Source organism: Chelon labrosus, assembly GCF_963514085.1.
Source record: "Chelon labrosus genome assembly, chromosome: 4".
Lineage (NCBI taxonomy): Eukaryota > Metazoa > Chordata > Actinopteri > Mugiliformes > Mugilidae > Chelon > Chelon labrosus.
Genome location: NC_140340.1, coordinates 16,178,078 through 16,203,557, shown reverse-complemented (window position 1 = coordinate 16,203,557; position 25,480 = coordinate 16,178,078). Strand labels below are relative to the sequence as shown.

Sequence of the window (25,480 nt, the reverse complement as noted above, 5' to 3'; positions counted from 1 at the left end):
CATCCTGTTGTTGTTGTTGTTCTTCTTCTTCTTCTTTGTCTCTCTCTCCCTCACCAAGAGAACATAAAAAAAAGCAAAAGCAAACATCTTGGGATATAAAATGAAGCGAACATATTGTACACAGTCACACACAAATCTGGAATGAAGATTGGCTCCCCGTGGAACAAAGCTGGCCACCGGCCAACTCCATGAAAAAGTCATTTTGTTGAGTCTTAAATCACTGTTGCGGTTTGTGCCTTATTGCCTTATAAATGGCTGTGGAGAGGATAAAAAAAAAATGTTAGCGCGCAATTGTCCTCAGTTTGTGACCTCCAAAACCCCCCCCATTTTTTTTTTATAAATCACCAAAATACAACAAATATATGTCAATCTCAGTTGTTCATACTGAACTGTCAGCGCTTTTTCTTCTGCGATTCTTTTCATCCCATTTGTTCCCACTTTCTGTTGGCTTTTGCTTTTCATATATCTGTTGAGTATTTTACAAAATTGTTCATAGAAAATAAATACAAATATTTTCCAGAATGTAATTTTTGTATGACCCAGATGTCACTTCTCCATCAGTATTGTGTGGAGTCCTCTGCTGCAGTGTTCGTTCCCTCGTCCTTTCATGTTGTTTCTGTTATCATGTCCTCCTCCCCTCGCATCTCCTTTAGCGCTTCGGCAGAGTTCACTGTTGCAGTTACCATAGTGATCATAGTATGTATAAATAAATAAATAAATACATAAAAAGAAATAAATACATAAATATTTCCTCCTTAAATAAATACATGTTTGTCAGACGGCTTGCCTTGCCACAATTTAACTCCACCAATGTCGCGTTGATACTCACTGGAATCAGTCTCATAGCTTATAATTACGGCTCCCATTAGGGAGAGAAACATATTCTTCCTTAAAACATGTCTCAATGGCAGTTTTGGATATCCCTCTCTTTCCCTGTTCTCACATCGTCACTACAGTATTCAGTCAGAGTATGGAAACTCAAAAAAACACGTAGCCGCGTGAAAGATTCTCTTCAAAGTCTGAGACTGGGAATTTTCCTAAAGCGATAAAGAGGTGGTACTCTGTCTTTAATGAGTACACAGTGCTGGCTCTGATCTCAGAGGAGTGCCAGAAGGTTAGAGGAGGAGATTGAGAAGAAAAAAAAGGGGAGGATGAGGGAGTTTGAATGTATCTATGCACACGAGAAGCTGTGCTAGGACCCTTCCTCCTCGGGGTTTCCTGGAGCGTAGTATCCCGCCAGTTGCCTGAAGCGTGGCCCCCAGTCGCTGAGGTAGGAGAAATCCTGCTCTGAGGTGGTAGACAGCGTGTGGATGGAGCTGAGTGAAAGTGCAGGCGAACTGGTGCCCTCGAAGGCGTATGTCTGGAAAGAGTCATATGGCGGCACCGACAGGTCAGCGTCGGCCTGTTCAACCTTCTTTCGGATGTAGCCTTTGAAAACGGAGAAGTCTGCTGCCGCCGCTGCAGCAGCTCCCTCTGCGCCGCCACCCACTCGGTTAGCTTGTATCCACTGTGGCAGTGAGCGGATGTCCGGGCCAGAGTCACAGCTTTTGGCCTCCGGGAAATCATAGAGGTTCCTCAGAGCGCTCATGTCATATGCCTGAGTGTCCTGCTCCCCTCCGCCCTCATCATTGTACTTGATGACGTTATCCCGCATGTCCTCCTCGTCCTCTGCCATCCTCTGGCCCTTCCTGTGGCGCTTCAGGGTTAGGATCAGCAAGACGAGAACTGGTGCAGAGGGAGATGGAACAAGACAGAGAAAAAGAGACCACAATTGTAATTCCACATTACGTCAAATATATATATTTATATATGAACTGGTAGTGTTGGCACATGTTACGTCCTCATGTTCTGGCACAACGGAATATAAAAGTTAAATATGAATTTGTCAGATGAACCTGAAGAGTAAGATGAGATAACAGCCAGTAGATCGACAAGTTCCAATTTAAAGAGTTTTCTCCAGCAAGTTTCTTAAAATCAGTGACTTTAACACTCTTTTCGCACAGCAGACGGGGCTCACTTCAAAAAGCTTGCATGGCAAAATGTAATTCGTCTTCATTCTGCCAGGAAAAATGACAAGTTGAACCCAGATTCAAAGCGCAGCAAACGACGGTACTATAAAAAAAATAATTGCACTAAATGTTTATGTCAAACAGCCCACTCTTGATGATGGATTTGCAAATACTTTGAAATGAAAGTTTCTAAATACACCCATTGTAACTTTGATTTCACCTCTCGGAGCAAAGGCACAGCAGGGGGAAGATATAATATATTAATAAGTTTTACATTTCAAATGCATGAGCATTGATTTTTCACAATCCTGACTGGCTTGCCTAGAAATATGATCCAAAAGCCTAATGGAAGCCAATCTGTATATCAATACTCATCCAAGCAGAGTGAAAGTATGACTTTGTAGTTCTTCAACTTAAAAATCAAGGCCTAGACAAAGGGAGAGAAAGAAAGAAATGCCTCCGAAAATTAAGCTGGGAATAAAATAAAAGGGGTAAACACTTGAGATGGATCATGTTATAGACTAATGAGACAACGAGCGGAAAACAAAGGCTGTACGCACAGATAAATCAATGAGGCTCTAATTTCAGCGTAGTTATTTTAATTACTGCCCGCATTCGTGATTAGACAAGTCTCACTAAGCTTAGACACCCGCCCCCTGACTTCGTCATCCCTCCTCGGGGTTGCACGTTTCCCTCTGAAACTTCACCAGATTTGTCTCAGATTTGCGGCGACATCAGATGTCAGTTTCAGTGATGATAAAAACACATTACTGCTGGATATTAATGAACGCCGTTCACTGGGGAGAGTGAACATGACAATGAACGACTCCATTTTCAGCAGTCTAGCCGCTTTCTGATTAACTAATTACCAAAGAGGTATTTGTACAACGATTGACGCACAGTGCATGGGAAACATACCGACCAATTTAGAAAAGGATCTTAAATGTTGTCACTAAAATTGTGAAGAAAAAAAGGGAGGAAAGCCCATTAACTAAAAACTAATAATACTAATAATAATGATGATGTGTCTGTCTGTTTTTGTGAATTTACAGTTTACAGGGGTCTGTTTCATGACACTAACGTGCGAGCACTGCTTACAGGTTACCCATGGGGCCGTTGTCCTGTTTCAGAGAGCATTGCCACTTGCAAAACTGGAGAGAAATTAGCAATTGTTCCAAACTGCGGGGACGGCAGGTCAGGTATTTGTTTTGATCAAGATAACGAATAAAAAAAAAAACATGCTACCTCAAAATAAAGATGTTTCTTTATTAAAAGCATTGTGAACACTTTTTAGCGTAAAGAATACAAACTTGCCCTTAGTTACTGGGTTTTGATTATTTTTTAAGTAATTTTTTTTGTTTTTTTTTTTTGTGGATGGCTATGGAGTGCACCGCCACAAATAGAATACCTTTTTCTTTCTTTTAGCTGGCCCAATGAGGAAATACTCTATAGGGATGCCAGTGAAGGGGCTTTAGATAGATCATTAACCAGTAGGCACCATGCATCTTCGGGAACAGATAGCCTCTTGCCTAAAACAAATGCCTACAAGCCCAAAGAGATAAAAAGACTATCAATTATAATGGAGCCTCCGCTGTCTGAGATGGCACCGCTTGTTTGATGCTCTGAACCCGACGGAACATCCATCTACACTTTGCGGGGAAAAGAGATGGCTACATTGTTTCGCAGTCAAGCTAGAATCGATGTCAAGACGCTACGTGCTGCGTTCAGGATATTCCTGTATGTTAAAGCCGAAATATTAGTATGCATGAAAAATGCCCGTGGACAAATATGTCGAAACAACCTTGGAAGTCAGGATGTGACTACAAAGCACAGTATTTCACCTTTTCCGCCACCTTCTCCAAGTCATTTCTTTCTCATAAGGAAGGTGATAAACAAACAGCAACAGCAACAACAACAAAAAATCTGTATGTAAAACACTGACGAAATCTGCTCAAATGACTTTTTGCCGTTTCTGGTAATTGTCTTCATTTGATATAAATGTCCTATGATCAACTTGTGGAGTGAAAACACCCCCCCTGTGGTCTTTAGCTAAAGAGCTAAAAAAAAGCCGTGCTGGTCTTGAATGGGGATTCTTGTGCAGTATCTGTGACTGATAATGTACAGTTGTTCTCCTCTTACATTGTTCGCTGGGCTCCACTGGGGAAGCAGTGTCTGTAACCATTGTGTTTATTCTTCTCCTCCATGAATGAGGCAAATTAATTGCCACAGGGTTGTGGAAAAAAGTCACGGTTTGTCGTAAACTGAGGAACACACTGCCGCGCATACTAAACAAGTGCTAAGACAATTACTCAGGAGTCAAACAAAGGGGATGAGTAATAGGCGGTGTAAAAAAAAAAAAAAAAAAGAACTTGTTGTGAACTCCCCCATGTGCAGATCACCCACTTCTTCAGCAAATAGTGTTAAAGAGTGTGTGGCAGGTAAAGGCCTCTGATAACCTCACTTGCACCTCACTTTTTTTTTTGTTTTACTGTTGCACTGAATACTTAACTACGAGGCTAACATGCCTTAGGAAATGTTTATACAGCACCACGTACACAATTTACTTTTGCGAGAAGCATATGTACCTGCGTTAGGCTTAGTTCCATACATGCAAAGCCGGTCCCCATGTGTACAGATGTTGCAATAAGCGTTCCTGACAAGACAGTTAATTTACCCTTGGGCTGCGATGGTTGCCCCCACGCGGGAGTTCATCACAAGCAGATGGGAGGTAATTGGAATGGATGCATGCAGATGCTGCGATGCACTGGAATGGATTCATCACATCAGGCCTATAAATGAACTGATGGAGGGACTGTTTGTTTGTAAGGTAATTAGGCAGAAATTTGTTTTCATTTTTCTCATCATCCAGCAATTGATGTAATGGAGGTGGTCCGGCCTCTCTTGAGAGAGTGTTAGCTGGCTGGTTAGGTAGTCCCTGGGCGCACGCGTGTGCGAGAGAGGCGATGCGCGCACAATAATGCTGCAGAGAATGAATGGATTGCATTGCAGTTAAGAGACGTGGAATGATTTGACTAAGCGTGTTATGCGCAGCGTAGAGGAACAATTTGTGTGTGTGTGTGTGTGTGTGTGTGTATGTATGTGTCAAAGTGGTACAGTATGTCGAGGGAGAGAGGGAAAGTGTTGGGCATTGTGGAGCGGAAATGGTGAGATTGCTGTCACATGCCCTGCCCCAGTGTTGTTATTCACACCACATGATAGTTGTGAAAACACTGCTCATCCCCCTGATCCCAAACACCGCAGCCCTGAGAATTCACGGCCCACGCGACGACTAGCAGAAGGTAGGTGCCTCCAACTTCATCTGGCCTTTGGGCTTTGATGTTGAATCCATTTTCTAACAGTCAGTCTACCAGAGAGACGTGTAAGTGCCGCCGTTTACAGCTCCTGACACCACTGGAGTCAACACCGCATTATTTAATTATGAGAAGAAACATGAGAAAGTTGTTTAAAGTTGGCTTTCTTTCACAGTGGCTGCCATGGAGATTTTCTTTCTACAATGAAACTTTTTTTTTGGCACAGGCTTTTGCTTTTTAGTGTAAAGGCCAAAGGATTGTTTGCAACTCTGGCTTTTGAGGGGATGCCGTCTAGCCCCGAACCAAAACCACTGCAAACATAGAGTTTTTTTTAAAGCCAGCTGAGGTTGCATCAGATTTGTACACAACATTTTTGTTGAGGCTTTTAAAACCACGATGAATAAATGATGCTCTGCTTTTGAAGTCCGCCGCAGTAGATGGGCCGGTTAATGGAGACAGCTTTAACAACTTTCATTAGGAAAGCTCTCAAAAGGAATAGATAGGAATGTTAGTCACATTTAAAGCTGCGCAGTGTCACACCATCCATCATTCACAGCCTGCACAATGTGAAACATCGCGAAGAGGCGCGGGTGAGCGAGACAAAACACTGCGACAGTGTTGTCATTTCTTGCTGTCACTAAGGAGTGGAGCGCCGAGACTGCTGCGGGGAGGGGGGGTGGGGTGGAGAGCGAGGAGTTAACTCATAAAATTTTCAAATGTGACAATACAAAACATCTTCGGTTTCTGAGAGGGTGAGCGTGTGCATGCATGTGTATGTCTGTGTATAAAAACCCCGAGAATGTCTGGAAAGGCTTGTCTATTTAAAGCTGCTGCTCTGGAGGGATACGAGTGCTGAGGCAGCTCTTTTGCCTGTTTGCACTCTCTACCCTCCCCACCCCAACTTCTCTCCCATTCATTCCATCTTTCCTGTGTTCTACAAATCAAAGTGGCTTGATATCATTCATAAAACCGGGCATCATCTGCACCTCTGTTTAAACAGAAGCTTTCTCCTCATAAAAGCAGAAACAGAATCCTTAACAGAAACACGAGCGCCATTAAGACAGAATCATTTTTTCATCTTTCACCTTTTTTTTTTTTCTCCTGCCACTGCATGTGCAATTTATCATTCGTGAAATATGGATAACTTCTAAAAGTAGTCAATCCATTAAAAGACCCACGCTTGGTTGCCTGATTTTATGGGCTGAAGACATGGAGCGTCTTCAGCAGTGTAGCCTTCGGGATTACCTTTTCACTGCAACATCCAACTATTGAACAGATTGTCCCTCATGGTCCTGCTGGAGTAGTTGAACTTGGCTATGACCTCAAAAAAAGCAATACTAATGAATTGTACTTGTCCATCTTCCTACCCATCCATCGTGCATGCATCCATTTGTCCCTCATACATCCATTCATACATACGCACAGTACATCTGCTTACCTATGAGTATGAGCATGCACACCAGTAGTGCTATAAGTGCCCCAGGGCTGAGAGCTGCACTCATTACATATGCTGTGGCATTGCAGGACTGGATGGCTCCTTCTGTGATGTAAAAGAAAAATGAGAATACAATACAATACAGATTCAACTACCGTATTTACTCATTTCAGTGGATGAGGACTATGCACAAAAAAAAATATATATTATTATTATTATTAGTTTATTTATCAGGGACAATGCAGCGCACATTATTACATACATAGCTATCATGTATTTTTCCACAAGGTAATTTGTTTTCAGAATTGTGGCCTTGCAGATGTAATACTTCCCCGAAGCTGATAAGAACTGTTTGTTGCCCGAAACACTGGCATGCAGATGACCTTTTAAGGTACTGCGGCTGCCGATGCTGATGGTGACAGTGACGATAATGTTTGTAATGGTGCAGCTCCTACAGTAGCTCTCACCTGTGTCGCAGCCACACACATGGATGGTCAGGGTGCCTGTGGAGCTGAGGGAGGGAGGCCCGCTGTCGACTACGAGAATAGGCAGGAAGTACACGTTCTGCTCATGCCGGTTGAAGCCTGACCGCTGGGTACGGATGCCGGCTGTGTTGTCTGGGCGGGCAGTGGGAGTTAGTAGAAGGGAGGAGGGGGTGGATTGGGGTCAGAGGGACGAGATAAAGCAGGGAATTACACATGAGCAGCTTCATATTTGAGGAACAATTCTACTTTGTCTGCTCACTAATGTCTGTTTTTCCCGGGCTGTCGTGTATATATTCGATAAAAGTCAATCTGGAGTGTGCTTTTATTATCATTCTTGTTTTGTTTTTTGTTTTTTTTTATCAAGACTGACTGAAGTAAGAAAACTACAAATCCTGACCACGCGGGCTGATAACAGCATTACTAAAATGTCACACAAATAAGTCATAGTACTGAAAACCATTAAGATGTTTGATTGTGATTACAGTTACAATACCTTATTCATGAAATGGTGGAGTGCTCTAGCGATTAAGTCTGACAGAGTACCAAGAACCCTCCACATAGTCGGTAGAATAAAGAATTTTCCACAATGCACAGTTCAAGGACTGTAGACAAGAAGTGTAAGGATTGTAACTCTGGGTTAAATGATTTTATAAAGCAAACTGCTTCTGTGTCATTAACATTTATCATGCTTTTTTTCTTAAGCAAACAAAAAGGTGCAGGAGAGGGGAAAAAAAGAGCCAGAGCGACTGTTCGAAATTAAAATTCACCCGTGTGTGTGTGTGTGTGTGTGTGTGTGTGTGTGTGTGTATATATATGAGCTCTCTGTCTGAGACATAGATAAATGTAACACAGAACACAGGACGAGGCTTTGACAAATAGAGCGAGAGTGCTTTGTGGGGAGACTTGCATGGAGGATAGCAAGTAATCCATCTCCCAGAGCATATATCACTGTTACCCATGTCGCCCTCGAGCTCCTCTGGCACGTATCGAACAATTTTCATATTACCATTTACGTACGGGAATGTTACACCCCTGAGTTTGTCCTTTTGACTTTTAACGCAGCTGCTCGCTTTTGGAAACGATTCTCTCCAGACATATAAATAAATGCATATAGACGGAGGCATCTTATGTAGGTTTTGAATCGAAACCAATAGACTTGAAAACTTGGTGATATGTACGCCTCCCACGGCAACCTTTACTGTATCTCAAAGTAGCTGTTTGCCTCGCTTGGAAATCCAAACAAACACAACAGGGTTCTGGCATAAAGCTGAAAACAAGTTCTCTAAAAGTGTGTGTTTTATAAAGTATTCTGCGTACTGTTTTCCAAGGTATGACTCTCCCTATCTTCCCTTTAGCTTCGCTAGTCATAGATGAATCCTGCAGTGACGCACGCAACAACGTATCCCTTGGCACTTCTGCAACTGGCCGACCAAACCTCAGCAAAAAACAAGGCTCGACATTAATTTAGGTCTTTCTACAGTTTTTTGTATTGTGAGATTCCTTGATATCACAGGTAACGCGGCGGCAATTTGTCATGTAGTGGCAAACCTTTGGCAGTGAGATGAGGTTTTGCTTTACAGACTGACGGCGACAACTTCAAAGAGTTTAACAACATGGGGGAGGGGGGTAAAAAAAAAAATAAAGCCTTTTCATCATAGCGTGTCAAGGCTTGGCGACAGAACACAATGTGAGGCCATGATGAGGAAAATAAGAAGTGACAGATTGAAAGTGACAGGTTGACAAATGTGTCCATGAAAAGAGACAACAGAGTGGGGGGAAAAAGGCGATAAAAAAAGTGGATAAAAAGTCTGGGTGGTGTGTTGTTTCCTCTCACTAAAATATAAAAAGCAGCGTTTGGGAGCAGGACTACAAATGGTATATATTCAAATTGGTCAAAAAAGGTTTACATTTGTGTGTTGGGGAAATACGATTGGAGGAGTAACATTAAATTCAAGAATTTATGTATCGTTCTTCCTAAACACATAATTACAAGTGGTCAAAAGTAAAAAAAGAAAAAAAAGAAAAGAAAATAGGACATATTGTGTAGGGATAAGAAAATGTACGTATACAGTGTGTGTGTGTATGTACGTTACAGCCTTGTGCTATGTGCCTTTCCATTTATATGGATGCAAGTGGGACAGCAGCAGACCTCGGTGCATTCGCACAGTGACATTTCCCTGGCTCGGCCTGCTCCCCTGACATTTTCCTGGTGTCAGATCAATCTTGATTTAGTCAGATGTCACATTCACTTAGGTACACATCTCTAAACGAGGGGTCTGCAAGCCCGTTTGCAAAAGCACAGATGAGCATGGAGCAAAAGAAACAAACTCATCTTTCCTGACAAAGCAAAGTGGCGGTGAACGCTGGGATTTTAATGCTCTTACATTATGCGGACATGCAAAAATCATGTGCTGGTAAAATTTTCCTGACACTTTGCCCTATGTACGTGGTAATCTAAAGCAGGGCTCAGATAACGGGCTTTAAGAGCTTGAACATCACAAAAGAGAGAAGGAATTACAGACATTCTTCCCTGTAATCTTAAACATGAAATCACTATAAAATTACTGATAATTGGTCGTTAGAGCACCATTCATAGGGAGAGAGGACAGGCACAACCAGTCCCCCCTCGACGACAGGTACAGTAAGTATCTGGTTGTTAATGGACACCATTCGCGCCAGTTTCTGGAACAAGACAAGCAAGTTTCTGATCTGTTTCCCACATATGTTCCTTTTTAAACCTCAACTTCCCGCCAATCCCTTAAAACTGAAGAAGCTGCTCGGATGAGTGGATTTTTGGAAATACCATGACCTGGATGACTGAGAACCTTCACAGACATTGTGCAACACACACTACACTACTGGATATTATTTGGATTATTGTGCCAGTTCAGGCATTCGCTAATTAACTACATCGCGTGATTTGACAAGGAAGGGGTCTAGACAAAACCGACTGTAGTGCAACATCTTCCTGTACCCTATTCCTTATCAAGGAGAAGGAAATCTAAATCCTAACAAAAAACTGGTTGCAGGTGAGATTTTTTTTGGTTAGCCAAACTTGGCTAACTTTGCTAATAACGTCTCATAGGCAGGATGGGTGAATTGGTTAATAAATAAAGCAAGTAAAAAATAATTAAAAATAAGAATAAAAAGCTCTGCAAACCGAAGCACTCCTCGGGTTAAAATGTCTTTATTAAATTCACTTCCTCTCTCATTTTATTCTGATCTTTTTGTCCATAACACCAAGAGTACCCGACTGAATCTAAATTTAAAAGTTAGTATTCTGAACACGGAGCATGCAAAACTGTAGAATTTGTCTTAATAACAAGGAAATGGGCATGCTGTGGCAATAAATACTTTCTAATAATATTACTCTGCTAAGAGGACCAGAACAGGTGGTGTTCCTCCAAAAATAATAACAAAAACAAGAGTCTTCTGCAGTTTTCAAAATCATCAGGTGGTGAACTTTACCATTTGTCTGACGTTAAAAACGTCAAACCATCTGGCACCCAAATGAGATGATTAAAGCATTTAAGATATTGTTCAGTGCATTCACAAAGTTTCTTGGAGTTTCAGTCTCTCAAACTTACGGTCTGTATCTGTGGAGTCGGATTCTAAAAGTATTTCCCCAAACTCACCCTACGGTCTTGAGTGTCATCATGGTCTTGGACTTTTGTCAGTTCAGCACAATTTTGGTTTACCACTCACAACAAATATAACAACTGGACTCCTGCTTTTAGCATCATAGCTTGAACATCTAATTATCCCGATGATGACATCAGCACAGCTACTCAGATATGTCTCTTCACCTATAATCCAATAAGATCTTTGGCCTCTCACCTTTGACATCCCACAAGGTGAAGTGTCGATTGCTGGAGGCTTCAGGGGCCAGGGTGAAGTAGAAGCGATGTCCAGACTGAGGCTCGTCTCTATCCACCACACTGATGGTGTGAATTAACTAAAGAAAGACGAAGAGACAAAGCAGAAGAAAACAAAGGGACAAGAAAGAAGAAACGGGAAAATTAGTATGAAAAGCATTTTGCATTTCAAATGCGGTGAGTGTGCTTGGATTCAACCGAGTGAGAAGGCTTCCCATGAAAGCAATTCAAAGGGGTGACAGCCACGGAGAGATAAAACCTTCCTCCTCCACAAAGTTGACACGGCAATATGAAAAATGTTTTAATGTTAGAAATGTAAAACATACAAAGCTTTGAACAAAGGAGGACTGAGCCATTCTGTGGGGTTGTCATGTTTGCTCGAAGGAGCAGAGTCGAAATGGAAATGTGCAGAAAAAACAGAGAGGCACGGTGTAGTCCTCCTATCTAATGCAATAATAGTGATAACACATTCAAAGATAAAATCAACTGTGATCCAATTTTGAGAACTCAGTGTGCACACAATAAGGTGAGATAGGATTCACTGTGAGCTGAAAAGACATCAAACAGCCCCCGGAGATCTTTTCACCTTAACACAAGGCTTTGGGTGACAATTCATCCTCCTCTCTTCCTATAAATCTGCAGCTAGGATCAAACCACAAGCTGATAAATGATATTTTCACATCACACCTGTCGGCTTCGTTTCCCCACGGGCGAGCCCGCATTCTTCTCAAGATTACCTTCACATTTGTTCACGGCACAGCAGAAAACAAAAACAGAAATCTCTGCATCGACGCAGCTGGATAACATAAACCATACGAGGGAGGAGACGCTGGGAGGAGAAGTTGAAATATCCAAAATCCTCTGAAGTACATGGATGGCGAAGAGGCAGTTGACCAATGTGAGTGCAGCAAGACATATCAGGAATGCTTTGGCAAGACAATATAAGCTTTAAAACTAAAAACCACCCGTCTAAAGAAGTACACAACATTTTATTGAGTTAACTGTCATTTGTTTTTTAGTTGTAAGTCATATTTAATCCACATTCTTTCTGCTAAGCTTCTAAGGATGCTTTCTATTTCTGTTTTCTATATGAATAAAACATGTTTTACCAAGATAGGCTTTAAACTGTTTTTTTCCAATAGTGAAGCTGGTTTTTTTGTTTGTTTGTTTTTTTAATCCAAACCTATTTGGAAACTGATGTCACTTCCTCTAGACCTGACGCTGCACACCTGAAGAGCTTAACGTCTGCACTTTGCATTAGATATAAAGTTTCAGAGCTGCCAAGGAAGTGAGTTGAGGATGTCCTCATTTGTGAAACAGAAAGACAGAAAGACTGTCAAAGCACCAAATGAAATTATTTTCACAAAACTGGTAAGTCACTGATTTAAAAAAAAAAAAAAAAAAAAAAGACAATGATGCCGAGCGTTGACTCCTTTGTTTGGATATGGTGAAAATTAAAGTGATACAGTAGCTGTCAACTTTGTGCAAAGCCTGTATATAGTTAGCCAGTAAAGTTCACTAATTCACAGTAACTTGCTCAACTATCCACAGCCTGGCAACCATCCAAAGGAATAATGACGCAAATCACTTTGTGACTTTTCCCCTCCAAGATTTTTAATTGACTAAACAAAGATACATATTGTGTTAATTGGTGAGCTTTTGAGGTGGTGGTGGTGGTGTTTTTTTTTTTTTTTTTTTTTTTTTTTTGCAGTGTCAGGCTGTTTTCCCTCGTCTCCAGATGTTGTGCTAAGTTATGCTCATTGGCTGCTCATTACCATACGGACCTGAATAGTAACATATTTTCATCAAGCTCTCCACCAGGAAGCGGGTGAGCGCAAAACAATTCATTGAGGCCCTGTCCACACGTACGAAAACGATCTTTTTCCTCTCCGTTTTCGACGTCATCGTTTCAAGAAATATCCGCGTCCACACGGGTCCGTTTCTGCTCGACCGAAAACGCTACTTCCTATTCCAGGCCTATAAGTGGCGCTGTTTCGGTTTCAGAAAATCACCAAAAATGGAGAGGAAGATGCGGAGCATGCGCACAAAGCTTGAGCGCTGTTTACAAATCGCCTTTTTTGCTCAGCGTGGTGGCACAGGAGCATGATATTTTGCCCTAGTAAACCTAATAGGCTCAATATCGTCTCCAGCATGAAAACTAGCATGTAGTCCGCCATTGTTGTTGATGTTGTTACAAGACGTCTCGCGGGATGTGGAAGGCTGCTCGGGAGTGTGGCGATGACGTCATCGTTTTCCCGTTTTCCCCGTCCACAAGAAAACGCAGGAGCTGCGTTTTCGAATTTCTCCACCCTGGGACCCGTTTTCAGAAAAGTGCGTTTTAGGGCTATGCGTTTACAGGATACGTGTGGACGCTCGGCCAAAACGATTAAAAAAACCTCCGTTTTGGCGTATTTGGGTTTACGTGTGGACAGGGCCTTAAAGTCCGTTTAGAAATACGAAGACAAGTGTTAAAAACGTAATGAATAGTGTTTCAAACTAAAACTCGCCCCCCTCACCCCCCAACCCCCCTTCTCCTTTCCACCACAGTAATGTTTCAGTCTGTTCTTGGCAGCATCACTCCCACTGCAAACACCACAAGCCTTTCTCATTATCCGGTTCGTAAGGGCTCTCAGTCTTGGCAGATCTTCCAGCTACACAATTCTACATTACCTTATAATAAACTTAAACCACCAACAATCTCCAATGAGTTGTGTAAGAAGGATTGCAGTGATTTCTATACCATTGTTCGATATCTGTTTGTCTCAACCTCAACGAGTTTTGTTGTTTAGTTCCAGTTGTTAGTGTATGGAGTACACAAAGAAACGCAACACAACTGACTAGCCGGCGACTAGCATTAGCGCAACCAGGCTGCTGGCACATACAGCTCAGAGGCAAAATTAGTAGAGAAACAACCCCCAGAACTATCAAGGCACATCTCAAAAGGATTACAGGATGCTTTTCAATGGCTGTAATTTCCCTTTGTGGTCTCTTAAAAGCTCATAGTATCAGATAACATCGAGGGAAAAGCATCGAACGTCTACTCTGTTGTTGTAGTGGCAGCCTCCTCTTTCAGGTGCAGCATACTTAGGAAATGTTAAACGCATCTCTGTTTACTGAACTGAACCCTTATGTCTCTCTGTTTTCCCCTTTCAGCTCGCTCTCTCTATTCATCACTGCGATTTCCTTTTCCTCTGATACCGTGTCCTTTACATTTATCTTGTCTAATGCATGTCACTTTCATCCTTGTCCTTCCCAGAAAAATGTGTCCTTCATTCATCATCCATTTGCAAATTGATTATTCAAACAGTCATACCCAAGATATGCTCCACACCTTTTCTCACACATAAAGACATCTGCTTTATTGTGCGACTTCTTTTTTTTTTTTAAGCTCGCGCTGCCTGTCTCTGAGCCAGCCTCATTTGTGACACCGCGCACGACTGCGAATTATGAGCCCGAGCGGCGGCTATGCATTACTGTGACTAAGCTACTGCTGAGCACACTTCCGGGACACAATTGTACCTTCACAATAAACAGCTCCCCAGCACTGACGTTGCATCACAGACACGGAACAGGCTTAGTCATACCCACGGCTCAGGAAGGCTGTTTGGGATAATATGGCTTACTTTGTAATTACAAACTGCTACGGCGTGATTTCAGGGTAAATCACACGCTTCTTCCTCAGTGCGCTGCAAAATCTGCACTCGAGAAACACATGAGATGAGCTAGGAATCGCAACCTCTATACCCACATGCAAGGGTGATGGCTTTGATATTTACACTATAGCTGTACCTCCAAAACACATCCTAATACAATGCTTGGCAGTAGCAAAATATTTAAGTTGTGTGTAATGCACTATTGGGATGGGTTACTGTTTCTCACTACTGAAGTGTGTCAGTGATCAAGAAAGCTGGATAGGAACATCTTGACCACAGGTGATGAAAGACATAACCGCTGTGTGTTTGCAATTAGGGTTAGCACTGCTGGGTTTGCTGTGATCATATGCTCAGTAGTTTGCACATTTGTAGGTGAAAAGGTTGTGAAATATACCTAAATTCTGCATGATTATACTGTTAAGGCTTATTTAAAGTACTGCGGGACATAGACGACGTAACCCACGCACATAGCCTGCACCGGTGTGAGCCATTTATACTTGTGCACTCAGAACACTAGTCTGCGCTGTGTCTTTCTTGCCTGCCGGGGTAATTTTTGTTTCTACTTCCTGCTTCAACAATGGCAACTGAAACCTTCACCGAACTTTTGGCGAAGACGATTCATACAGATGTTTGCATCTCCGAAGCTCCTCAGTTAACGTTTCCTCAAAATTACCGAGATGAAGAAGCAGCCGGAAATACTAAAGCCGAAACACGCTGCTACCAAGCGGACCAATCACAGCCCCAGCGTCAATTTGACATAGAAGTCTAAACCACCTATTAGCTATGCCGTTTTTTTTTTTATACTGCATCCTTGATCATTTCTATAAATACAGTATACGTTGTTTTAAAATTCAGTCAACCCATTAAATTTGGTTATATAAGAAGAAGGGAACACATTTCAAAATGAAAAGACAATTCAGGCCTTCTTAGATTAGGTCTTCAAAGCTGTAAGATACATTTTGAACATAATCCGACACCTCTTCGTGAGCCCTCACAACGACACGAGACAGAAACCCCCACACATTCATGGTGAACTATGAAAAATGCAGTTGCACGAGCTGTAGGCCAAAACAGGTCTGATCTTTTCCCCTCATCATTCTTTGAAGCCCTGTCACGTTGATTTCAGTCTGAAGGTGAAAGAATAATGAGCAAAGAGAAGACACTAAGAACAGTAACTTTATTATAAACCGAGGGCTGAATCTTTGAAGAATGTGAACAGCAGTGAAGATGTAGTAAGAGAGCCATGATTCGCTTTCTGTGACTGTGCCCTCAGCAGGGGAACTCTACAGCAGCATCTCAGGATGACTGCAAACTGAGGAGCGAGAGAGAGAGAGAGAGACGAGGAGTGAAGTGAGAGAGGGAAAGGGAGCGGAGGAGACCGAGTGTGTGGGAGTTTATCGAGCATCTAGCGAAGCTCCCTCAAGCACAATCACCTAATTAGATTTCTATCTAGCTGTCCCCTTTCCTGACCCCTTTAAATCTCTTGCATCTCTGGAAAGCAAGAAGGGGAGACTTTCCCAAAAGTGCAGCCCGATCTGCATTGGAGGTGCCTCAAAGGTGAAGGTTGTGAGAGTGAGGCGGCTTCCCCGTTCGCAGCAGAAATCAGCCTTTTCACGACAGCAGCGGGGAGGTAATGAATAAATAAATGAATATACAGACATATAACTACTTAAAATGTGCCGTGAAAGGTTCATCTCTGAAGCCCAGAATGCACTGTAAGCACCAGAGGTCTGTTTTCAAAGGCATCCCTTATGTGGAGTGGTGAAAAGCATATCCTGAGGAGAATAAAAATGTCTCAATGCATTGCTTGGAATTTAATTAAATATTGTGGGAGCCATTGTGGCCGTTTCTTATTGTGTGTACAGTGTAAAAAGACAATAAGATAAGACAAACTATTTCATCCCCTAATTTCATCCCATGATTAGATCAGCTCATTTTGCTAGGGTCCTAGCTAATCATAGTTCTTCTTGGTTTCCCCTTTTGAAAGATGAATACAGACTATTAACGCCTTCTGGTATGAGGAGTTATTTCTTTTTAAACAGGTGCAGAATTTACACCGACCAGGCACAACATTATGACCACCTTCCTAATATCGTGTAGGTCAAAACAGTTGTGACTCATCAGAGAATGGGCCTTCTGAGGGTGTCCTGTGGTGCCTGGCAACAGAATGTTGTTAGTGGGGGCCTTTGGGTCCTATGGGTTGAAGGGAGGGGTCGCTGTGGATCAGGCTCGGTCCAGTGCATCCCACAGATACTTGATCAGTTTGGGATCTGGTGAATTTGGAGGCCAGGTCAACACCTTGTGCTGTTTTTGTCTTTTTTTTTTTTTTTTTTAGTTTTTACTAAACTGTTTTTGTGTGTGTATCCTGCTGGGGATAGCCGCTGCCATCGAGGAGTGTTATTGCTACGGGGTGGGTGGTACATGTCTTGTTTCACCGCGCAACATTGCATTGTCACAGGAAGTGTTATTCACTTCACCTGTCAGTGATTTTAATGTTGTGGCTGATCGGTGTATGTGCAGGCACATGAGATCTCATAGTCAGCTTTTGCTGCAGATCGTAGTTTGATGTCAGTTTGGTGTTCCAGAAGTTTGCATATTAAATCACACATTTGCTGGCAGCCTTTACTAAGTGTAAGCATGTTGAAGCTGACATGTTACCAAGTCTAAACAGCCATCATTTAGGCTTGACTGCCTTTAACCTCCAGACAAACCCTGGAAACCCCAAATGGAAAGTGTTAACCTAAAAATGTGTTGCTGCAAACAGTGCATATTTTGGTCTGTCTCATCCACTGCTTTGTCTGATTCAACATTAACAGAGAGACAAAGGGAAGAGGCATTTGGTGAGTAGAACAAATGACTCACTCCAGTCTCCTACTCATGAAATACTGTCTGGCAAAACTGTGAGTCCGTCTGGGTCTCTTTCCTTGTCTGTGTTGGTTTGCTTCTTCCACTACTTCTGTGTATGCCTGTGTGTGTGTGTTTGTTCTAGCATCCTTTCTTTATGCGCATGAGATGAGTAAGACTTGCGCTCACGTGTATGTGACGTGACTGTGTGTGCATTTTAGACAGGCTTAACATTTAGCCATTTCAAAATGACTCTCCCAAGGGTTGGAGGTTGGCGGTGCTGCAGCCAAACTGAGGTGATCTGTCGCAGTGACCCACTCAGCCAGCTGTGAGACGGCACAGTGGCGCTGACAGGCCTCTGTTACCCCAGGCCATACTTTGGCTTTCCACCCAGCCTTTTTTCTGCCCACGTGGCGCTATATGATATCTGTCCCTCTGCATTCAGTCAGATAAATACCACAAGGTGGGCGAGAAATGGGCTGAGAGACGAAGATTGTGTTCAGTGTCAGTCAGGTAGGTGCAGCAGATTGGGAAAAGTGCAAATCAGGACATGGATCCTGAATAGCAGAAATCAAGACAGGATTTCAAATCTTGTAAACCATAATAATAGTAACAACATAAAAGCTGAGATTTGTATAGTTTTTGTCTGACATGGATGAATTGTCAAACGGTAGAAAAAATTCATTGCATCCGAAAACCTTTAAGACCCATTTAGAAACGACCCATTCAGTGTTTGGGTAGTGATCTGTATGCCACTAAATTGTTCCATTGCTAGCTTTGTTTATGTATTTTTATGTAATTTGCAAAAAAAAAATAATAATACATAAACAAAAATAATAATAATAAAAAAAAAAAATTATATATATATAAAATGTATATGCCACCGTTGCGCAGTAGATCAGTCCATCAAATGCTGCTGTCGACATTTCCGGTGAGTGCACAACTTGCCCAGTTCAGCTTTAAACAGCGCGCTACCCTGTTTAATGTCGAACACTACACAAGTAAATACGTACATACTTAAAATTACCCATTTGTTATACTATCGTGAAGCTAGTCATTGAAATGTAGAATAAGTCACTTCTTGAACTGCTGATTATAAAAGGAGACATATTTTCAACTGAAGATGCTATTAAGTGGGATGATATTTTTATAAACTGTCTAAGTTTTTATTGTCAGACAATGATAAAACATTGCTTAACATTTTTTTTTTCTCTTAATCCCTTTTTCAGATTTGACATTCAGTCTAATAGAAATTCACTGTTTCCCAAAATATCAATGAAGGTGTCTCTTCTGTCTACAATCAATATATTTTTGGGCTGCAAACCGTTAAGGGAAGCTAAACACATTTACAGAGGAAGTAAAAAAAAAAAGAAAAAGAAAAACTGTTCCGCTTGTGTGAAAAATCTGTTAAATTCGTACACCTTACCTTACTGATAGCAGCATGCCAACGATTTCTCTTCAGGCAGAAACCTTTAGCAGTATTTTGCCATTGTTGTGGTTTTGTGGTTTTCAAAAATGCAGAATACAATTATAATTACAGTGCAGATGAACCTGGAACCGATATTTTAGAAACGGATTAAGAATGCATTTCCCTTTGGCATGCATGTGCACATGTGTTCAATATGATAGTATTATGAAACTGTGTTTACCATGCACCCCTTTTCTTGCTTTTCTTCTCTTTCTCTCTCCCTCTCTATCTTAGTAAGTTACTTATTTTGTTTTCCTTTTTTTAATCTCTGAACATCGACCTGCATACAAGCCCCCAAGCAGGGTCCTGTAAATGAAAAGTGAGAAGCTATTTACCAATTTGTGTCATGGCCCTGGCTTGAACTGTGTCCCCAAGCGAAGGCTGCTTAGCCTGTGTCACCCATTTTTTATTTATTTTTTTATTTACCTCTCAGCCAACCCTTCTCCCTCCCTTTGCACACATTCTCCCTCTAAACACAAACAAAATAGGCTGTGTTGCCAGCTCTCAAATGGGATCAAACCCAGCCGCAGTTAAAAGGCTTAGGTTAATCAGATTTTCTCTGTGGTTCCACCAAAAGCTAGACCTGAGCCAGGGAGCTGACAGTCCATGAACGAGACTGGGTGATAACACGGCACACAACAAGAGACAATGCAACGTTCCTCATTAGCTTAGTAAACCGGGGGTTGATCTGACACATTAAGAGTGTGACAGTGAAGGCTGTGTGCGTACAGCATGTGTGTGGGCGTGTGCATGCATGCCGTTATTTCACTGTAGCATGTGTCTGCGCAGGGACAAGAAAATGATATAATTTGTGGTAAACACAACGAGGGGAATGCGTTCAGTTGAAAAGGATAGATAGATGGTTTGGTATGTGGCTTGCTGTTCCACTGACGTCTCGCCTGAAAGATCTGCTTATAAAACTAATTAGTGTTCACTTATAATTAGCCACAGCCAAGTCCTGCTATCAATCATGTGATACAAATAATGCCTTGTGAGTGTGCCTTAGCTGCTTTGCAATGGCGACCTGGGACTAAGGGAGCGGACTTCTGTGAAAAGTTTTGAATCTTGAACCAAGCAATTTGACATCAGTTCAGTTGAACAGTTGTTACGTGGGCTCTAATTAATTCTGCCCGTGTAGCAGTCCTTAAAAGGAAGGTGAACCAGGCTAGACACCCAACAAAGCAACAATAACCTGTTCTGACTTTTGACTTCCTTTTCACAGAGGTCAGACGCAATGGCCAAAGTGCACATTCTCAGCATCGAGAGGCACATGCTTTTCGGCAAAGGAGGGCAGCACGGCAATGCCGGATGCCTCCGTATTCCAGGTGAAAGAAAAATGGTCTTAATTATGCCTATTTCCGAGAGCCACTGGCCTGTCCAAGTTTCAAAATTGATTAACAACGTTCTGGGGAAACCAGAACAAAATTAAAGCTCGCTTTACACACCAACATCTGTCGACTGATGTTCATACATTTGGGTTCCTCCTTTGGAAGCTTATTTTACTGAATAAATTGTAAGCGCATCTCGAGGAAGCAGTGCACATCAAAGTGCTTCAACCTATTAGGCAAAACCAGTTTGCTTCAACAGAAGACTACGTTTCATTTTGTATACATTGACATTACAAGGTAAGAACATCACAGAAGTTCTTATAAATGAGGAACCTTTTTCTGCCACAGTGAAAAACTGTCACTTATAACGAGCTTCACATTAAAAAATTAATTATTTTCCAGTTGTACTTGGCATATATTGTCATAATTGCAAGCTCTGCCACAACTGTAACTGTGTGAACAGACCTAACTTGAACTAAGAACTAAATGGTGATTTCATTTTACCGGGCATTATTGACAATTAATAGTTATATTCTAGGCATGTATAATGTAAAAATCATTGCCTACGAAACTGAGAACTTGAGCAATAATAGGTTACATTTGCAAAATGTTCAACTGAAGTCAGAGTTTCAGTTATGCTGTGGTGTTGGCTTTTGCCCTGATTCCTGTTTGAAAGGCACACACAATTCTCCTCTCCTGGATTTGTGTCTGATTGCACAGACCAGTTTAATAAGGACTACTCAAATATATTGTTAGGCATAATTAAGTGTGCACTGATGAATTAATAAAGAAAGGATGTGTAATTACAGATAATGAATTAGGCAGCGTCAGCCCTGCAACGTGAAGACATGCATATTATGCGAGTGTCTCTTCTGCTCCTATGTAACTTTAAAGTGGAAAGTATGACAAGATATGTATTCGGGTCATTTATTATATACCACAGAGTCAAAGCTTTTTTTTCGCCTACCATAGCATTGAGATCCATTTCACGGTTTCTTGTCTTCACATACACCCATTTAGGGTATTATGAATCAAAAGTTGGACATATTATAAAGTCACATTTATCACTACATTTTTTCCAACAATAGAATCTTTCAGGCTTTCCATTAATAAGAGAAAAAAGCCACAAATAACAGTTTTTGACACATGTCAAATCCAAAGCAGTTCCTTCCCGCCACTTTCGTGACGCAGTGACTGACAACTAAGAAACCAGTTTTTATGAACTCTATGAAAATAACAAGGAGGAGAAAAATTGGATCCCCCATGCCCCCCAGTGGTTACCCCAGAGGCTGAAAATGAGCGTTAGAAAGCCTTTGACCCACGGCTTGAACATTTTCAGTCAATCTTGGCAACTGGCTCGCACGGAGCTCCACACAACATATTAAAACTTGACATAAAAAAATCAAAGAATAAGAAAGAAATGAAAAATGAACAGAGATTGTCAGATGCCCTAGTCATTTGTCAACTCCTCATAGGTAGACATGGAGTCGCCAACCACTGGAATGATAGTGTGTCAGCTTTGCTGTCTCTGTCTATGTATACATCCATTCTGTCATATTCTCATGTATGTTCTTTTGGTTCGTAATTACAATGTGAGCTATATTTCACTGCCTTCCTCTCTAATGAGAACATTAAAAGCCTCTTCTTTCACAATGCTGGGAGCCTGCAATGATCTTTTTTTGCTGGAAGACTAATCATTGCTGTGTGATTGGGAGCTGAAGGTTAATGTGGGCTCTCGCAGATGGGAGAAGGCGCGAGGTGGGAGTGAGGGATATCAGACCAGACATCGTTCGAGAAAGGCGCAGGCTGGGGGCACTGCAGAGGCACATGGGGGCTATAAGTGGTTAAAAGTCTGCGGATCAAGGGGAGGAGAGGCCTGAGCCTCATTACACATGTAAATGCAGCTTCCAGCATGGAGGCCCCACTTTAGAGCTTTGCTGTTTTAATTATTCCTTTGCTCTGCACATGATAATCGGGTCCAACTCAGCACAAGGCCTGTTGGCTATGTAAGGTGAATAAAACACCCAAATGACTCTGTCCATTTTTAATGCTGATCGGTGGGAAGACCTTGCCTCCAATTGGATTGGAGCTAACCACAGCAAGGGTCTTTTGTCTTCACAGACCCCCACTGTTTGACTGGCGCTGGGTAATGATGCTAATAAAAAATATTCTTGGATTTGATTTTGTTCTTTAGTTAACCTTGCTGTTCTCCCGGCGTTCACTTGTTGGCCATTTAGAAAATCAATGAATGGACTGAATTTTATTCAAGTATTGTGCTATCTTTAGCCTTTAAGCCTCTTGGTATTAGAAGACATCTTTCTATCAACCATTAGCATTCAGTTCCCTTCCCACAGTGAAACCACTTCCAACAGGGGGGATGTATCATTTCAAATCCTTGTGAAGAAGAATGGAGGAATCAAAATAGTGACTGCTATCAAATCACCATTACTAGCGTTATTTACGAAATGATGTGACCCATGCACTTTTATTCTGTGGCATTGTTCAGCAACTGAAATGCCTCAAGTCAAACTACATTAAATGGCCAGTCCTTAAAACATAATATCCAGACACACATAACTGATTTCCTGACTTTTTAATCAGCATCCAGCATGAAGTGACAAGCGGCAAAATAAACAGATTATTTGGGGGGGGGGGGGGGGCGATAAATATTGTATACATACTAAAATGTTACGAGGTTTTACCATGGACTTCTGCAGCAACTAGAACTCACTCAGGTGTCACCATGTGATTTAAGGTTGTAAATTGTGCCTTTGGTCAAGGATGGATGTGTGACCACCTCTTTTATGCATCATTAAAATATTTCTTGTGTTCTCCTTCGGTCACATTTTTATCACGTACTATTTATTATTTTAGATGAGTCTCTTTTAATGTCTCTATGATGACTATTTCACAATCACGATCCTTTCTAGTGCACAAATTACCCGGAGAACATCATGTCTGCGTCTATATATAAGATCAATGCTGAAGCGACGAATATACCATGCATACATCACTCGCTGCATATAATTATAACAACCATACAGGACATACTGTATGTGGAGCAGTAAAAGCTTCCAATTTAAAGCCTGGTCTGAGATCATGCTGCCATTTGAAATTTGTTAATTTACTCCAAATCAAATTAGGTCACAGTGCAATTTATAGTGGTATCAGAATCAGACAGCTTCATCAATGTTGAATAAAACATTTCCTCCATGTAACGACACTTTAAATTGAAAATGTTGTCTTTGTTTCCAGGCTGTCTGGCAGACGCAATAAAGAAAAAATGCATTTTTAAATTTGATTTATACTGTCAAATATTCAGATTAGAGCTAGTGTATGTAATTCCTATATATATATCTGCAAGTGGACTATTTGGACTCCTGAAGCAAGTGACTCATGTCTATAAAGAGAGACAAAAGCACTGGTGTTTCAGTACTCAAGGCTAAAAACACTTCAGTTCACTTCAATCAATAATTAGCTCTGAGTTTTTTTCACTAATAAATGTGTTGCCCCTAGCTTAGGCTGTGCGTTGTTTTTGTTACTGGACTTTTAACTTGAAGAAACACACATAATTCTGTGGGATTACGACTAACCTTAATGCAATATATTAGTGCCTTGGTGCAACACAGTTTCCCGACTCCTGCCTTTATCATCATTACCACTAATGAAATCGAAGGTCCGTCTGTAGAGCTACAGTAACTGCACCATCACAACATCTTGCTGAGCCAGCAGCGATCCTGACTGAATATTGCCCATCTCATTTTGACTTCATAAAGATTAAATTCTTTCTGTGCATGTACACATGGAATGGTCTGCTTCAGAGTTTGCATCGGTATAAACGTACCTGGCCCGGCTTGGCGTCTTCACATATGGAGGCTTCGTACGGCGTGGCCAGTTCAGGAGGATTGTCATTTACGTCCAGAATGCGAATGCTCACTGCTGAGTGGGATGCCATTGTGTGGTTATCTGCGGAGGAGCAATACAGAAAAATTGAGAGTTATCGCAGATCCTGTATCTCTTATGCCATTCTTGTGCACATTTTCAGTCATCCAACAATATAGATGTGGTTTTACTTTAACCAATAAAACTGTTCACAAAGGCCCACGTTGCACTTGAACCTTATACAGGTAACTGCAACCCAAAGCATATTCTCACATTTCAAGCCTATTATTTTCAGAATTGTATGTAACGACGGGGATTGCGTATTGGGCTGCAAGTACTGCCCAAATTCAACTGAACATGCAGCAATACTTTAGCTCAGTACACCCATGTGGACACTGACTGTGGCAGCTGTTGCTGAGATGCTGCTGACATGCAGATTTTACCGGTGTAGATGAGGTGTAAGACTCCACAGACAAGGCTCTTAACGCGCTTCTTGTCATCCTTCTGTATGAGTGAGACAAGACGCAGATGTATGCAATTTTCCACAAGGAAGCAGTGAGTTGGTTTGACATTTTGGCTAAGTGCTGAAGGGTTTTAATCTAACGCCTGCTCAAATTGCACCCATTACCTCAATAACGCTTTCTGGCACCAGTAAGTGACATAAAATGGTACCAAAGATTCAGTTTTTGTCTCCAGGTCCTCACTATCTGGTAATGAGCTGTTACCTGTCTTGAGTCTTGATAGTCTTGTGTGTAAGCAGCACACCTCGGCAAATGATGATCACAAATAAATAAAAGTTGTAAAAGTAATGCTGTAATATTATTTCTTGTGCCATTTTAAACTAGTTACTAACACAGGAAGTGGTGCACCAAAATGCACTCTCAGGATGTTTTTCTTAATGGGCCAGAATGTAAACGTGGGACTGGAGAAGATTATATAATTAGTACAATCAGACCCCCTCTTCAAATTAGCGCAACTTCTCCCTGACTCTTAATTCACGTTCTTAATCATGTGATAATGTCTGGAATTTCCATTTGGCTCATAAAACACTATGTACAGTATAGAGGGGAGCCCGAGGTCCCTAGTGTGAGATTGAGAGAAAGAGAGAACATTATCTGGGTGTCAAATGAGTGAATCAAGTGTGGATCTGGTTAATCGGAGTACACAGCTTGTGAATAAATCGGTATACA

General features: G+C 41.6%; 1 protein-coding gene across 1 annotated transcript in view; it reads right to left on the bottom strand.

Annotated features, from left to right (window-relative positions):
• Positions 1–1,192: 1,192 nt before the first annotated feature.
• Positions 1,193–25,480, bottom strand: part of cdh22 (cadherin 22) — a gene marked incomplete at both ends in the record, with an annotated part of 66,849 nt that continues 42,561 nt past the window's right edge. The window contains 5 exons of the mRNA XM_084542273.1: positions 1,193–1,725; positions 6,759–6,860; positions 7,223–7,372; positions 11,078–11,195; positions 24,253–24,374. Coding sequence (XP_084398399.1) covers positions 1,193–1,725; positions 6,759–6,860; positions 7,223–7,372; positions 11,078–11,195; positions 24,253–24,374 — 1,025 coding nt within the window. The remainder of the gene's footprint in view (positions 1,726–6,758; positions 6,861–7,222; positions 7,373–11,077; positions 11,196–24,252; positions 24,375–25,480) is intronic.